At 41.8% G+C, this 14,711-nt stretch overlaps 1 protein-coding gene, 1 long non-coding RNA gene and 1 other non-coding gene across 7 annotated transcripts in view; 1 reads left to right on the top strand and 2 right to left on the bottom strand.

The window, feature by feature from the left end:
* On the bottom strand, nt 1-12,074 carry EIF4G2 (eukaryotic translation initiation factor 4 gamma 2). Of its 5 annotated transcripts, none has more exons than XM_075163166.1 (22): nt 11,781-12,049; nt 9,823-9,887; nt 9,589-9,654; nt 9,018-9,143; nt 8,515-8,617; nt 7,660-7,791; nt 7,499-7,565; nt 7,264-7,415; nt 6,713-6,823; nt 6,005-6,088; nt 5,823-5,921; nt 5,439-5,580; nt 5,187-5,347; nt 4,644-4,757; nt 3,734-3,859; nt 3,385-3,489; nt 3,084-3,299; nt 2,514-2,772; nt 2,095-2,299; nt 1,400-1,611; nt 1,129-1,250; nt 1-825 (listed from the first exon to the last, which is right to left on the bottom strand). In XM_075163166.1, the coding sequence occupies exons 8-22, from the start codon at nt 7,345-7,347 to the stop codon at nt 760-762; spliced, it is 2,106 nt and encodes a 701-aa protein (XP_075019267.1). In that variant the 5' UTR covers nt 7,348-7,415; nt 7,499-7,565; nt 7,660-7,791; nt 8,515-8,617; nt 9,018-9,143; nt 9,589-9,654; nt 9,823-9,887; nt 11,781-12,049; the 3' UTR covers nt 1-759. The 5 variants fall into 5 exon arrangements, with proteins under 5 accessions (XP_075019267.1, XP_075019265.1, XP_075019266.1 ...); XM_075163164.1 differs by having other exon boundaries at nt 9,823-9,933; XM_075163165.1 differs by lacking the exon at nt 11,781-12,049 and adding an exon at nt 11,514-11,614 and having other exon boundaries at nt 9,823-9,933.
* LOC142088471 (small nucleolar RNA SNORD97) lies at nt 4,445-4,602 on the bottom strand. Its single transcript, XR_012675852.1, has one exon. It is a non-coding gene; the product is annotated as a small nucleolar RNA SNORD97 (small nucleolar RNA).
* Nucleotides 12,075-12,157: 83 nt separating the features above from the next.
* Nucleotides 12,158-14,711, top strand: part of LOC142088155 (uncharacterized) — a 156,062-nt gene continuing 153,508 nt past the window's right edge. The window contains exon 1 of the long non-coding RNA XR_012675748.1: nt 12,158-12,636. This is a non-coding gene — a long non-coding RNA (uncharacterized LOC142088155). The remainder of the gene's footprint in view (nt 12,637-14,711) is intronic.

The following is a 14,711-nucleotide window of genomic DNA, read 5'->3' on the forward strand; positions in this document are numbered from 1 at the left end:
TCAAGTATCACAATGTTTATTGATAGATACAAGTATATAAAATCAGGGCATGAACATGTCTTGATAAATTAAGTAGACTTAATTTCAGTACTATAATAGAGGGACCAATTCAAATTTCTCACCATGTCATGTTTCACACCCACAAAAACCTCTTCCAAAGGGCATTAAACCATCTCTTCAGCTGATCAGTTTTTGTGCAAGTAAACTGTTTCTTTTAAAAAGACTTGTGCACTTGCCCAGGCTCAAGGATATTAAAACCTAGCACATAAAGCCCATTACTAGAGGTAGAAATACAGGCAATATACTATTACGGCAACAACCATCGATTACAGTTAAGGATTCTCTGTAACAACCAAATGGATAATCAAATATTGCAACAACTCAAGTATTACACTGAGCAAAGTGCATTTCTACAGTATTCAGTGTTGCTATTCAGTTTTCTAACTTAAAAACAGCCTATGATAACTGGCAGCAAAGAAGACCCTTGCAACAGACTGCTTCTGCTCGAGAACTTATGATGTAATTATTGCATGCTGCTAATACACTGTTATCTAAACATTAAAGATACTCTAAAATATTTTTATTGTAGACTATTAAGACATACTACAAAAACCTTTCGCAGAAGATACCCTATTGACATACTTCTGCTTTAAATATTGTGAAACATTACAGCGGAATGAATTTTCGCAGTGGTTAGGTCAAATGCAGTTACATCATAGCAACAGTATGTTTGCACGATTTAAGGCTTTGGCTGGTTCTTTAGTCAGCTTCTTCTTCAGATTCTTCTTCTTCAGCAGTTTCCAGCCAGGTTAGCCATTGGTTTACCTGCAGTTACATAAAATTGGTTTAAGGTAGCAGGAATTATTACCCCACTATGTACTTCTGCAGAACACTGCTTTTTTCCCCAACTCGTTTTGAAGATCTTTCAGCCACACTTTGCACTAAAAGTAGGTCTCTAGTAAAGAAAAAAGATTTAGTTCCATCTTGCCTCACTCCTTCCTAGTGAAACACTCCATGAAGTTTCTAGGTATTAACAAGTTTTAAACACTGTTTGGATGTGTTCTTGAACACTCCAGTGCAACAGAGATCACAAAAGACAAATCTCTACTCTAATGTTAGCAAATTTACCTGGAATAAAGCTTTGCCCTTCCCTGGAAACTCTTGAGTAATATCTTCTTTCCATGCCAAAAAGGCTTCTTCTTCAATGATCTCCATGTCATAGAAATGAACAAAGAAGCGCAGTAACATGCCTATGGAAGTAAATTGAAACTTCATCAGCTTTATAATTCTTCTGAACAGCTTACTTGACTAAGAAATGTAGTGACAAGCCTGAAAGCCATACACAGACACAAGCAAGCAAACACAAGTTGAATTTTGGATAAGATCTCGATGCACATACCTTTTGGAAAGTTATTGTTGTAGCAGTGCACCTGGAGTGCATATAAAGCACTCACTTGCAGATCAACATGGTCATGGAGGAACTTCTGCATTACTGGCTTGAAGGAAAGAAGCAGTTGTTTTTCCTGCTCTAACTGCTCTTTAGATGGAACAGATGAAGAATCCGATTCGTCACTAGGTGGGTTTACTTCACTAGAAATATACTGCAAGAAACTAGACAAAAAAAAAAGAAGGTAAATTCTGTAAACTGGTAAGCAGCTAGATTTCATGTTCTGAAACAGTAAGACAAGTCCTCTCAAGTTCAGTTTGTTAGCTATTACAAACAAGCAGGAGGGTATTTTTAGTATCAGCAGTTTGGTACATGCACAGTGGATTAGTATTGCGGTTGACTGCACCACAAAAATCCTAATTTTACTTATGTTACGGCTCTGAAACATTTGAGAAAAAGAATACACATGTCTAGATTTCTCCTTTCCAAGCAAAAGCAACACTTCACACTGATGCAAGCTTGGAGACTTGCTTTTCTTCTCAAATACAATGGGTGTTTAACACATGGGAGGTCCACCCAGAACAATTTATCTCCCCGTGTACTGTATTTTTTTCTGCACAGAGCTACATGTCAGCCTTTACAGAGTTAGTGACTTATTGGTAGCTTAACAAAACATGTGCCTAAGCTGTATCAAGATAGCACCTCACCTGGTCATCAATATATTCACAAATCCCTTATCTACATGAAGTTTGGGTGAAATGTTATCTTTAATCCACTTATAGATGGCTTGAGGGGATGGATCCGATTTTATTTGCTTTAGCAGTTCCTTCTCCAGTTTCAGAAGCGGGAACAAGAAGCTAAGCCCCTTCCCTTCTAAGATCTCCAGCATGCGGTCCTTGTTCTGGTCAATTTCTGACAAGTAAATAAGACAGACACACTTAAGTGCTGGTGCTAATCAAAACCTATAATCAATGGTTCATGGGAACACCATTCTTAAGAATCATGACAGTTGATTGCATCAAAATAACCTTGTATGTTATTTTACTCTGCTGTAAAAAACTAAAGGAAAAAACATCTTGCATACGCTAACATGAGGTGTCAATAAGAGCTACGTGGGAACTCTTACCTGGTAACATTTTCTGCATATTCACTTTGCTTTGTTGGAACAATTCTGTTAGCCATTCACGATCTTGTAACTTAGCTAACTGCTGAAGGCAAAGCAGGAAGAGAGGGAAATGGGTGCCACTTTCCAGTGGTTGAGCCAGTTCTGAAATGCTCACCAGTTCTGAAATAATGGCACGGGCTGCGAACTGTGCTAAGTAGGATTTCACCAATGGGATGTCCACCTCCAGTTTGGGGCACTGGTCCAATACATTCAGGAATGCCTAACAAACAGTAAACAAACAAGTTGAAATTCTGAAGTAATTTTGTTCTTGTGCACAGTAATACTCTTACTACACAGGAGTCTCACATTTCTGCATTGAATCACTTGCCAAGAGTTCCCCACTTCCAGTTCCTGAAATCCTGTACCTATATGTCTTCCTTTCATCCCTTCTTATGCCCCTCACAGGTTTATACGTTATTTTTACCTACTTAGATCAAGAGGACTTCGAAAAATTTGCATGCTACCTTTACGCAAGCTAAACATCATGAACAGCAAAGCAACAAGGACTGTGAGCCTATTAGATTGCAGTACCTGCATGAAGTTGTCACTTGTGGCTATTCCCTCCTGTTTGAGCAAGCTGATCAAAGTACTTGCTTTCTCTTTGTCTTCATCTGATCTATCTAGGGATTGAATGATTACTTTGCTCAACATCTCAGGAATGAAGTGTTTTGGAGCTCTCATTTCTCTCACAGTATTGACAGCATCATTAGCATTTCCATTATTCAGATACTCAGTCACAACGGCTTCCTAGAGGAAAAAAAAAGAAGTATAGTTAAGCATTCATTTTTAAAGAGCACATACATGGCTTTAAGAAGCACTATTACATACTTACAGTTTGTTTAAGTAGCTCTTCTTTAGAAGGAGGTGGTTTCTTGGTGGTCTTTGCAGGTTTTTCTTGTATAAGCGGTGGATTTGTTTTAAGACCAAGTTGAGGAGGCTGAAAAAAACAGTACCAGAATTTTTTTTCTTTGCAGTACACATTTATATCAGTGTTTAAGAACACTAAATATGTACAAAGGCAGATGAAAGTCAAATTAGGTTTTCAGGCATTCTTTTCGTGTATCCTGCTCCATGCAATGAAAGACTTCTCTCTCCCTTCCCATATTATAAAGTGGTTTAAGTTTTACATGCATGAAGAAATTGAAGTATAGCCAAAAACATACAGTCATTTTTATATTTACCTGTCCCAAAGGTGGTGTCTGAGTGCGTGGTGGTTGAGCACTAGGAGGAATCATAGTTATCTGGGGCTGAAGCTTTGGCACTTGGTTTTTGTTCATTAGAAAAGACTGAGCAGGTCTCAGGCTAATCTGTAAACAAGTAAGTCAGAAAAAACTCAAACTGTTTCAAGTATTCTGACCAAGAATACACAGCCATGGACTCACACCAACTGATCCCACCGAAGCATGACTTTTCCGTTTCTACAATGTTAATACTCAAATACAGATTAAGCCACATGTGTACTGAAATTCCCCCAAAAGCACGACTTGATAAATCACAACTTGCTGCAAGTTACTGGTATTTAGTTCTGTTGGTATAAAGATCTGGAATTGCTCCTTTTAGATGCAGTATGTTAGAGACCCAAGAAGATAGTTGCATGTTTGCTGATGTATTTTACAGCCAAGATAAAACTCTACCAATTGCTCAGAAATCAGGGTATGAGTCTGGTTAACACTCAAAATAACAATACAATTTACTTTGCATTTGACATTTTGCCTATTAGCCAGTTCTTAAAAAAAAAAAAATTTAGCCTGGTCCAGCACTTCAGGGTTGCTAAAGTTTAGGATTTTCTGAAGTTTTAATTAAGTGTATTGTTATCAATATGATGCATGGGAACTGATGTCAGAGTAGTGTTCTTGGGGAGGTGTGGGGGAAGGAAGGGACACCCCAAGAAATTGCCCTCATATCTCAGTCTTGCTCATAGGACGCTGGATACCCTAAGGAAAGTGAGGGGTAAGGTGAAGGAGGAAGGGACAAAGGAGAAGGAGGAGGAGGAGAAAGAGTTCCAGCATTAGTCCTCATAATAACGCGTCTTGCTATAATCATTGGGCAATATTTAGAATAGGCTTTAAGTAATGTAGGCATGTAATGTACCTCATCTGCATTAAGCTGTCCTTTCTTAGAAAACCGAGGTGGCATATCCTTCGACTGTCCTTGTTGCTGGGATAAGAGTCCCTGATTCTGGTTATGGTAGAGCTGGCTTTGCCCCTATTTCAGAAAGGGAGATATAGAGAAAGAAGTGCAGATGATGGAGTGGCGTACATCATATGGTAAGTAGTACCAGAGGGACCAGAGGAACAAAGATTCTATTTGCCAGGAAGGGAGAAAGAAGGAGCAGGGGTGGTGGGAGAGTAGCATCTATCCCTAAAAACAGGGCTATCTTTTAAATAAAACACACCATTCTGACCCACCAAAGCCACATGCACCTTTTCTTGCAGTAAAAAAAGTGTATTCCTTGCATCTCTTGCACAATTTAAAAAGTGGTTTAGAATTTTTGTATCAGCTGAGCATCAGTTCTTATCAGAATCAAATCTGAGGAAGTCTTTCAACATAAGCAGACTATAATCCATAACATACGCATCTGTAGAAGAGCTTCTAAACATGCTGAAGTCACCCTGTGAACAACATCTTCCTTACCTGACTTTTCAGAAAAGATTTGCCTAGTTCTCCAAACTGGGATTGAGCAGAAGGCATGAGGTGACCCCCATGGCCATTGAAAAGTTGGTTTGAACGATGGCGTCCCATGGTGGGTGAAAATCTATCCTGAATAACTCCTGGACCAGTACCAATTCCGCTACCTGTATTATTGAGGAAACAAAAGACAATTTTAATTCTTGTTCAATACAGTACAGCCACAGTCATCACATCAGCCTTGCAGTTTCAGTGTACCTGGCATTTGTCCGAACATATCAGCAAGCCCTCCAAGTGGGTCCCTGTCAAGTTTCATCCTGGGTGGCATAAACGGTCCCTCCAGAAAGAAGTCGCTTCTCATCCCTTGAGACATAGGAGCAGGAATAAAAACTCCCAGATCCTTTAAAACAGGAATTACAATTTTAGTCAATTTGCAGTAATAGTCCCTGAGAAAGTCAAGTTTTTAGCCTGGGACTATAGAAGTCCATCCGATTTTAACCCTTAACCCCTTACTGTCACACTCTGCTGCGAGAACTACTCATAGGTGCACAGCATAAGTTTTGTGACATGAGTGAAGAGCATAAGGATTCACTTTAACAGTTAAGCAAAAGCCAAGCACAAGACTTCACATGCAACACTTACTTTTACTGCATCTTGACGGATTTGATTGATAGTCTTTGGTCCATTGTCAAGAAAAGCTTTGCGAGGAACCCAGTTGTGTTCTCTCAACTCCACAGTATCCTGGGAACACAATCAATTATTAGGACAGGATTCAAGACAACTTTGCGAGAAAAATGAAGCAGTAAGCCACTTTATCATCATACCTGCAGCAGGAAACGAATCCTTGCTGGCAATTCCTTACTTGACATCAAGGAGCGCATACGGGCAAAGTACTGATCCATTAAGGACTGGGGGGAAAAAAGTGATGTTACAAATGACGGCTAATTCTATCAATGTCTTGAATGTTTTCAGGAAACGTGACCACATTCAAGACATCTAAGATCAAATAATAGAACAGAAACAGACTGCCCTTTCCTGCCATCTCACTCTCCTTGATGGCAGTAGAGCTTAAGGAAAGCTAATGCATCAAGACATCTCATCTGAGTCAAAGATGAAAACCTGCCGAAATTATCATTACTATGACACCATTTCAAGTTTGCATTCAGAACTCGCCAAGTCAACGTCCAAAATACATCTGTCAGATCACCTAGTTGTGTTCAGAATAGACTTCCTCACCACATCTTTTCAAGCAGCATTTAGAGAAACAACATCCTTGCTTTTATGACTTCCTAATGACCCTAACTGCATTTTGGAAACATTTAAAACCATTTCAAAGATTGGCTCCTTTTGCTATCAAGAGATTTGATGCAGGAGCAATAGTTGGCATGCTTGCTCTCTGAAAGTCAGACCTCAGTTTTGTACTTATGAAAAGAACATTGAATACAGAAGGTTCAGGCAATTAAAGTCTTAGCCATGGAATTTAACTAGTTTAATGACTAGTAGTTCAACAACTGCAGTGGATATGCACATACCTTGGCTTTTGCATGGTCTAATCTAGGTCCCACTGTCCTCATTATCTGACAGAGGCACTCCAAATCCTCCCCCATATCTTTGAGTTGGACTCTCTTCTTCTTTTCCAAAAGCTGAAATATTAAAGGGGAATTAGGTATTTCAACATATTATAAATGACAATTTATAGTAAGTGACAACTTTGTTCACAGGGACATGCAGAAATATTTCATCTTGTTCTGAAGACAAACAGATCTGAAAATTAGTTTTTAAGAATTGCTAATTGAAGTACTTATTACTCGTAAGTGTATGTACTTTGAAGTACCTGTGGTACTTCTGTCTAGGCCAAACTACATCTTCACTTGGAGACAATTCCCATGGCTTTGAACAAAGACAATTTTACTTTTTAATCACACCAAAAGACTGTTTATTTCAAACAGTGGGGAATAGATAATTGACAGGAAACATTTTTGTGGTATTTTATGCTCCAAGATTCCTAAAGCAGCAAACGTTTACATTTTTTAGTTTAGAAGTCCTATTTTGCTCTTAGCTCCCACCCAATCTGAATACTCACTGTTTTGATGCACTTATGAAGGATAGATTCATGAATAAGATCAAGCTTGCCAAGTTCTCCAATGAATTTGATGTTCCCCAGCATCTTGATCTTGGCAATGGCTCTCTGTTCCTCCTCCTCAGGGAGGAGGGGACCATCATGCTTATCATAGACTGGAAAACAAAGAAGCCTGTTTAAAATGGCTGTGAAAAGAGAAGATAAATAAATTCTGTATTAAAGTGGTTTTAAAGCTTACTATCAACATTTCTGGTTCGGTTTTCAAATTCATCTTGAAGTTTAGATATTAGGAGGCGTCTGAATGTCTAAGAAAAAGAGAACAAAGAAAACAATTAAGCTAATCAGTGCAACTATACATACTAGCAAAGTTTATCATTCCAGATTGAGAGAGATACTCACTGTGCTTTGCTTCTGTCCTGGATGACTCTCTGCTGATGGGCCATCAAAGTTGGGTGCATCTTCTGCTAGTCGCAGACATAGTTGAGCATACAGTGAGCTATACTTGGGCTCTTCAAGGGCTTTGTCTACGATCTAAATAGATTTATTTTGAGTAAGGTAGCATGTAGCAGGATGCAAATGTTATTAGGAAAGTGAGTTGCAAGGTGCACAATGGAATATTACTACTCTATGCAATCTAGGACATCTAACTGTTTTTTGCTATTTCATCAAACATGCAGATATAATGGATTTTGTTTTAACACTAGTCTTAATGCTGAAGCAAAGGAAAAAAGCTACTCTATGCTACCAAAGAGCTTCTATAATTCTTATCCAATGAATGGGACGAATTTTAAGTTTATCAGCCGAACACCGAAGTTATTATTGCCAATCTGATCTCAGATTAAACAAAATGACATGATAGTTAAATCAGCGTACCACCAAGAGGTCACCTGTGGTAGCATTTCCAAGGCCATTAGGCTTGTTTGTCAGGAGAACAGGAAGAGGAAGAGGGGGACCAGGGAAGTAAGACTGCTAACTAGCATCTTAGGTTATTAAAAAAAAAAAAACCCACAAACAAAAAATCCCCAATCACATTTAGAGATTCTTGAGACTTCTAAAACAGAAAGTTAGAACATTAAGTCTACTTCCTTCCCAGTATATCCTTTTTACACAAAAAAGCAGGAATGGTATTTCTGTACGTTTGGATTATCAAACACCACATTAGCCACGTTACTTCTGTATCCCATCAAAAACAGCCAACCTCTTTATTTTTAACATGCAAGAAAACTGTAGTTAAAAGAAATGTAGCCAGCTTACCAACAGTATGACCCCTTTTAGGATGAGCTTAGATTCTACACCCACATTGAGGAGCTCAAGGCATAGCTTGTCGAACTTTTCAGGAGTAAGCTTATTTAGTATGCTAAAGAGGGACACACAAAAATAAAAATCCAGATTACACATCTTGTAAGCATGCTACAAGTAATTTTAGACCCAAGTTTACCTTTACTTCTTAAGTCTATTAGACAAGAACTGAAAAGTGCAATTCTCCATTCAACCATTTTTTGGAGAGATCTTTAGAATATGAAGTATTATTGGAAAGACTAATCCTCTCACAAGAATCATTTTCCAAGTGTTTGCTGCTGCTGGCCTATCAGTTCCTGCCTCATTCCCTCCAAAGGACACCACATGCTCTGCCCCCCACCCCCTACACCCCCCAAACTCAAGACCCACACGTCTTCCTTTCCTCCAGCCCATTTACTGGAGATATATATTGCTGAAGAAAACAATAAGGAAAGAAAAAAAAGTCACAAAGAACTTACCCTCTTACTTTCCTGAAGATTGCATCATGTCGTTCTTTGTCGTTTGCGGAGTCGTCATCTCGTCTAGTGCTTCGTGAAGGAATCCATTTCTGAGCGTTTTGCCCTGGGGTTTTCCCCAGGAACTCGCTGTAAAATTTTTAAAAACATGATTGTTAAACAGAAACAAACAATTTCAAGAACTAGCCTTTTAATCTTTCAGTATTGCCTTACTTAGGCTAAATCTGTTACTAGCTTTGCTAAGAGCATGCACTTACCCATACCAACACTGCAACATCTATTTCACAGTATTCACTCAACAATTAAAAAAAAAAAGACACCCAAGAAAACCCTTCCTCTAAACTTCTGAGGTGGAATGCATGAAAAACTCTGTGTACCTCATATGACTGTATCATGACGCACACTTTGAACATATTATGTGCTATCTTGCCACAGACCGGAGGACATTAACATGCCATGAACTCAGTAGGTATTCCTTGTACAAGTTAAAGATACTCTATTTTCAACTCAGTATTCACCATCAACCTTTCTCTGCCTTTAAAATCATGCTAAATCGAAGAGCAAAATGACATACCTGTTGCTGGCAGTCTTGGGATAGTGCTGAGGTGCACCCCTACCACCTCCTCCGCCTGAAGAAGCACTGTTAAAAACAACCACGTAATCTTGTGTAAGTTCAAAACCCCTATGCTTTCAATTACATGCCAGTTTTGGTATAAACATAAGTCAAATTCAAAATTCTCCTCAAAAGACGGTTTCCACTGCCAAGTGTTCATAAAAAAAAAAAAAAAAAAAAAAAAGGCACTAGTACCTGAAACGAGAAGCACCCCCTTCTGCAATCGCACTCTCCACTTTGGCGGCTTGACAACGAAGAATCTTCAAAAGAATAAAATTAAATTGACGGGGTGGGGAAAAACAAAACCTAGAAAGACAAATCAAGTGTTCATATTATAGTTGTTTTACTAGCAGTCATAGTATCTAACTTACAATAAAAGTACAAACATTTGTTAGAGAAAGGGGTACCCCCAAACACTGTACCACATAAAAGGTAAGAAAACTCTTACTTATGCAATACTCAGGATACTCACAGAAAAGCCAATTTCATCACCATAGCCATGTTTTCCAACGGGGAATGAGGGAGGAGAGATAAGGGAATCACAGACTGAGAATGTAAAAGCCTCAAATTCACCCTGTCAACCCTCCAAAAGTACTTGCAGGGAGAAATAAAAAGGTGTTTTTTTCTGCTAGTACAACATAATTAAATGAATCCTTTGTTGATATGCTTTACAAATTATGATTAATTATGGCATGACAAAGTAAAGTTTCAAAATGAGAAGTATCAGATCACAAAATGCACACTTAATATAGTAAAAGGGACATATTCTACATCCAAGTCAAAACGGCCAAGTAAGCTACTAAGTGATGAAAAAAATATCGCCCTTCCCCACCTCAGATTTTATCTTGCAAGACAGCAGCAGCGAACAAAATTTCACTGCACTGCTCATGCCGCAGAAAGCTAATCGCGGGGATAGAAACGCCTGGGGACCACGTAAAAAAACCCACAGGCATTTTGAGGCTTCATCAGAGATCTCCTCCGAGACATAGTACTGAGCATACAGTCACCTCCTCGGAAAGCCAGCCTGAGAAACGCCCAACAGAACGCACCTCTCCCCATTAAGGCGGCGACGGCCGTTGCCACCGCGCCCCGGCAGCCCTCCGCACCCCGCCACCGGCCGCTCGCCGAGGCGGAGGAGCCAGCGCGGGCACGAGGAACGGCTCCCAACATGGCTGCCGCCGAACAAAAGGGCTGCGGGAGGAGCGCCCCCCGCAGGAGGCAGGCGCTACCCTGCCGCATGGAGCCGGCGGCTCCGGGCGCACCGAGCCGCCTCCCCTTCCCCCACCGGGCGCCGCCCGTTTCCAGGCTCAGGCGCCGCCGGGAGCCCGGCCGGGTCTTTGTTCTCTACGAGGGAGGTGAACGGGCTCCGCTCCTTCGCCACCGGCAGAAAACGGCGCCCTCCACTCGCGGCATCCGCCCCGCTCCGCCCGGAAAGGGGGGGAGGGAGGAAGCAGTCGGTATCCCCCTGCAACACCACCCCCGCCCAAGCAGCGCCTTCGCTTTACTCGCTGCCCAAGCCTGAACAGGAAACATAGGGCGAGGCGAGGCTGCTGCCCACAGACACGGCTTCTCGGTAGTCCGCTCTCCCATCAGGATCGGAGACAGGAGTAAGTGAACGGAAGAAAAAGAAAATCCTCTCGCCAGCGACTCTTGAGAGCAAACAGCTGCCCCCCCACCAATGCGGATCCTAAAAGATCTTAAGACCGCAGTCCGTTACGTATACCGAGGCTACCCCCCTCCAAGGGCAAACCTCTCGGGCACCCGGGGCCTCCAGACATGGCAGCTGGAGATGAGGATCCTGCAGCCCATCTGATCCCCCGAAGGGCACAGCTACGAAACGGCACTACCCGACTCCTTCTCCCCCGCTGTAAATATGCGGCTCTAACCTCAACCGCTTCTGCTCAGCTTCCCTTTCGCGCCTAGCGCGGGCTGTCGACCTCCTCTACCCCTTCGCTTAGCATCCACGATAATCCGAAAGCAGACAGCAGAAGCGGCCATCGACCCGGGCCGCCATTTTGTGCGGAAGAAAGCGAGAAGCAGCCGACGAGAAAATGGCGGCCACTTCGGGCAGCCGCCATTTTAAGCGGCAGCTGCAGCAGTACCCGTTCCCTCCCGGCCCCAGATCACTCTCCCGCCACTCCCGCATTTCTCACCTTCCCTAAGGCCTTGTCAGCTTCCCCGGGTCCCGGCGGCTACCAAGGGCAGGGGAAAAGGCAAGAGAAGGGGGGGGAGGGGAAGGGAGCCGGGGACCGGGGCTGGGGAGGGGAAGGGGGGAGCGCGCGAGACAGGGCGAGTCTCCGAGTCACCACAGCAGGAGCAGCAACGGCCCAGCACTTCCCTCCGCCACCTCCATAGAGAGCCGACTCGCTGCCGCGTCTAAAGCGCACCGAGGCAGCCCCACTAACTTTATTACCCTTCACGCAACCTACCCCACCTCCCTCCAGGAGCCGCCAATCGCCGCGAAGGGCTCCGCCCGTCTTGCCAATCATAACCGAGAAAGGGGGTGGCCTTAACGTCGAAGTGGGAGGAGGAGGGAAGAAGTTTGGTTGAACTGTGCCATCGCCGCAGTGCAGCATCCGTATTCGCGAAAGCCGTTACGCCACATGATTGGCGGTAGGGCCTAAGAGGGAAGGGAAATTTGCGCAAGTGGCGTACCCCGTTAATGGTGGCAGCTTGGCTGCCTCTTTCCCTCGCTGTTTGCTCCTGTGCTTCAACCATCACAGAGCCCAGTTCTAGAGGCCTAGAGCGTGAGTTACAGTTGATTCTGTCACGTTCATATAAGGATAGTTTAATATATATGTATTCTTATAAGGTTTTTTGTTTTGGTTTGTTTTTATTTAATAGATTTATTTAAGCCTAGGTTTCCCTTCAGTCAGATCACATTTCAAATTTGGTTGAGGTAAAAAAATTAGCTGATTATAGACTGTGGTCCTGAGCTTGCAATCAGAGCCGAAGGAGGAGACTTGCCATTTGAGCTCCAAGAGCCTGTCTGTACGGATCCAATTTCAGGTTTGCTTTCTGGGGTTGGAAACTATTTCTATCTCTGCATGTGCTTTTACCTATTAACTGCCCTGTCCGTGGCAGGGCGTCCTGCAGGCAACCCATGGACAACCAGGATTCTTGAGAGACAATTTTGTATATTTATCATGCTAAGCACACAGCCGGTAGGGTTTTCTTGCTCCTGCTCAGTTAAACAAAACAAAGATGGCCAGGCTTTTAGCTGTAGGTGGAAGTTTGAGTCATGGGAGACTTCCAGAGACTTACCAGTGTGAGGTTTTATCCTTTAACAATCAGGTCCCAGTCCCAGATTGTCACTGAGTTAGCAACTACCTGGACTTGCCCAAGAATCGAACTTATTTGCCCTAGCTGGGGCAGGACAGAAAACGAGCTAAGTAAACCTGCCAACAAACTCCACAAACATCCACATCTGCTTTGTTCACCCATATGCCTTCCGCTTTCGGTTTGTATGACTCATAATTCAGATGACTGGGAGAAAGTGATACATGTAATAAACCGTATAGACGGCAAGTCCAAACAAATGATGTTACAGAAATTCCAGTTTCCCAGAGCCAACCTCATTCCTAGTGCTTTCAACACAGTGTACCAGTGTCCCAAGGGTTATATAAGGCCTAAAGGGTGCTGTCATACAGGAGTTCTTATGTCGAATCTTATCTGGGATGAAGTTTGTTTAAGATAGGTTTCCCCATCTCATACCCGTAAGCGTTAAGGACCTATCAGATTGTGTTACAGAAAATCTTGAATAAACTACCTGAAAGTAAGTTTTGAGCACATACGTGTTGCGTAAGGGTGAACATAACTGTGACAGGTTCTTGTCATACCAGAATTTTTATATAATGACACTTCCCTGCATTTAACAATATTCTTATTGCTGCAAGAGCTTGGACCTCACATGTGAATCTGCAAGAACAGAACTGTGCCAAACTCCATTGAAGTCAATGGAATCAAGTTTGAAAGAAAGGGTCAATAGGCACAGAGGCAACAGCAAAGCCAACAAGATTTAAACCAATATTAAAACCAGTTAATATTGAAATAAACATTCTCAGAGTAAAAAGGGTAATAAAAATACTTGCAAATCTTAAAAACTGAAGTGAAAGCAAGGATTTTGTTTTGCATTGAATGACAGAATATTCTCATGCAGTGTTTCCAGCATAAGCATTCCAACACTGTTTTGGGCAGAGACACCACAAGTGAAAATTAAGGAGAATTTTTTTTTTTTTTTTGGGGGGGAGGGAAGGATGGAAAATGTGCAAAACATGATAGGTACATGTTGACAGACTAAAGTATCACCTTTTTTGTTTATCTTAAAGCATACTATAAAATACTTATTACCATAACAGAAAAAAAAACCCAACATTTGGTCAGTAAGAGAATAGCAGCAAATGATCCCTGTTTTCTTAAAACTGTGATTGTTTTTTTGGGACTCAATCCTGCATTATACTAAGACCAGCAGGATATATGATATTCCGTAGCTCACACTGACTTTGGCAGGTGGGAACCTAAGAAGTTTCTGCGCTTGGCTGCTCATAACTTTCCTTCACATCTGTGCCACACTTTGTCAGCCTTACAGGCCAGCTGCAGTAGTACAATTGATGAAGGCATTGAACTGTAGTACAGAGGACAAAAAAGATTGTGAAATGCCTTCTATTTTATACATCTCACCTACTTCTTAAATTCCATAAACTACTGTGGAAGACACCATTATTCATGTCTGAGAATGTAGCAGCCCAATTGTTTATGATTATTAGCAACAAATTTACCTAAAGAATTGTTTTCAATTTGTCCCCTTGACTCCACAAAAAAAAAAAAAATTAAAAAACCCCAGCAAACAGAATTTAATAGCTATCAGTTTCAGTATCACCTTGCACCCGTCAGTCACCTTAGTGCATTGTCCAAATCTGTCCCCCTTTGTATTTTCCCCCTTTCTCTCTTCCACTTGCTCTGAACACCAATGATGCTTTAATTCAAATAAGCTGTTTTAGAATTGACATAGTGGTGCTTCTGGATTTGTTTCTGCAAGTCTGAACTTGCCGAATCTATGCATAATTCCAACTTGAGTGCACTGC

The sequence above is a fragment of the Calonectris borealis genome, chromosome 14 (genome assembly GCF_964195595.1).
Source record: "Calonectris borealis chromosome 14, bCalBor7.hap1.2, whole genome shotgun sequence".
Classification (NCBI taxonomy): domain Eukaryota; kingdom Metazoa; phylum Chordata; class Aves; order Procellariiformes; family Procellariidae; genus Calonectris; species Calonectris borealis.

Bases quoted from the DNA above. Each gene is read 5' to 3' on its own strand.
- EIF4G2 (XM_075163166.1), bottom strand. From the start codon at position 7,347: ATGCTGGGGAACATCAAATTCATTGGAGAACTTGGCAAGCTTGATCTT. The intron at 6,824-7,263 runs GTGAGTATTCAG...TTAATATTTCAG, and splicing joins TTCATAAGTGCATCAAAACA to CTTTTGGAAAAGAAGAAGAG. The intron at 1,612-2,094 runs GTGAGGTGCTAT...TTTTTTGTCTAG, and splicing joins GTGAATATATTGATGACCAG to TTTCTTGCAGTATATTTCTA.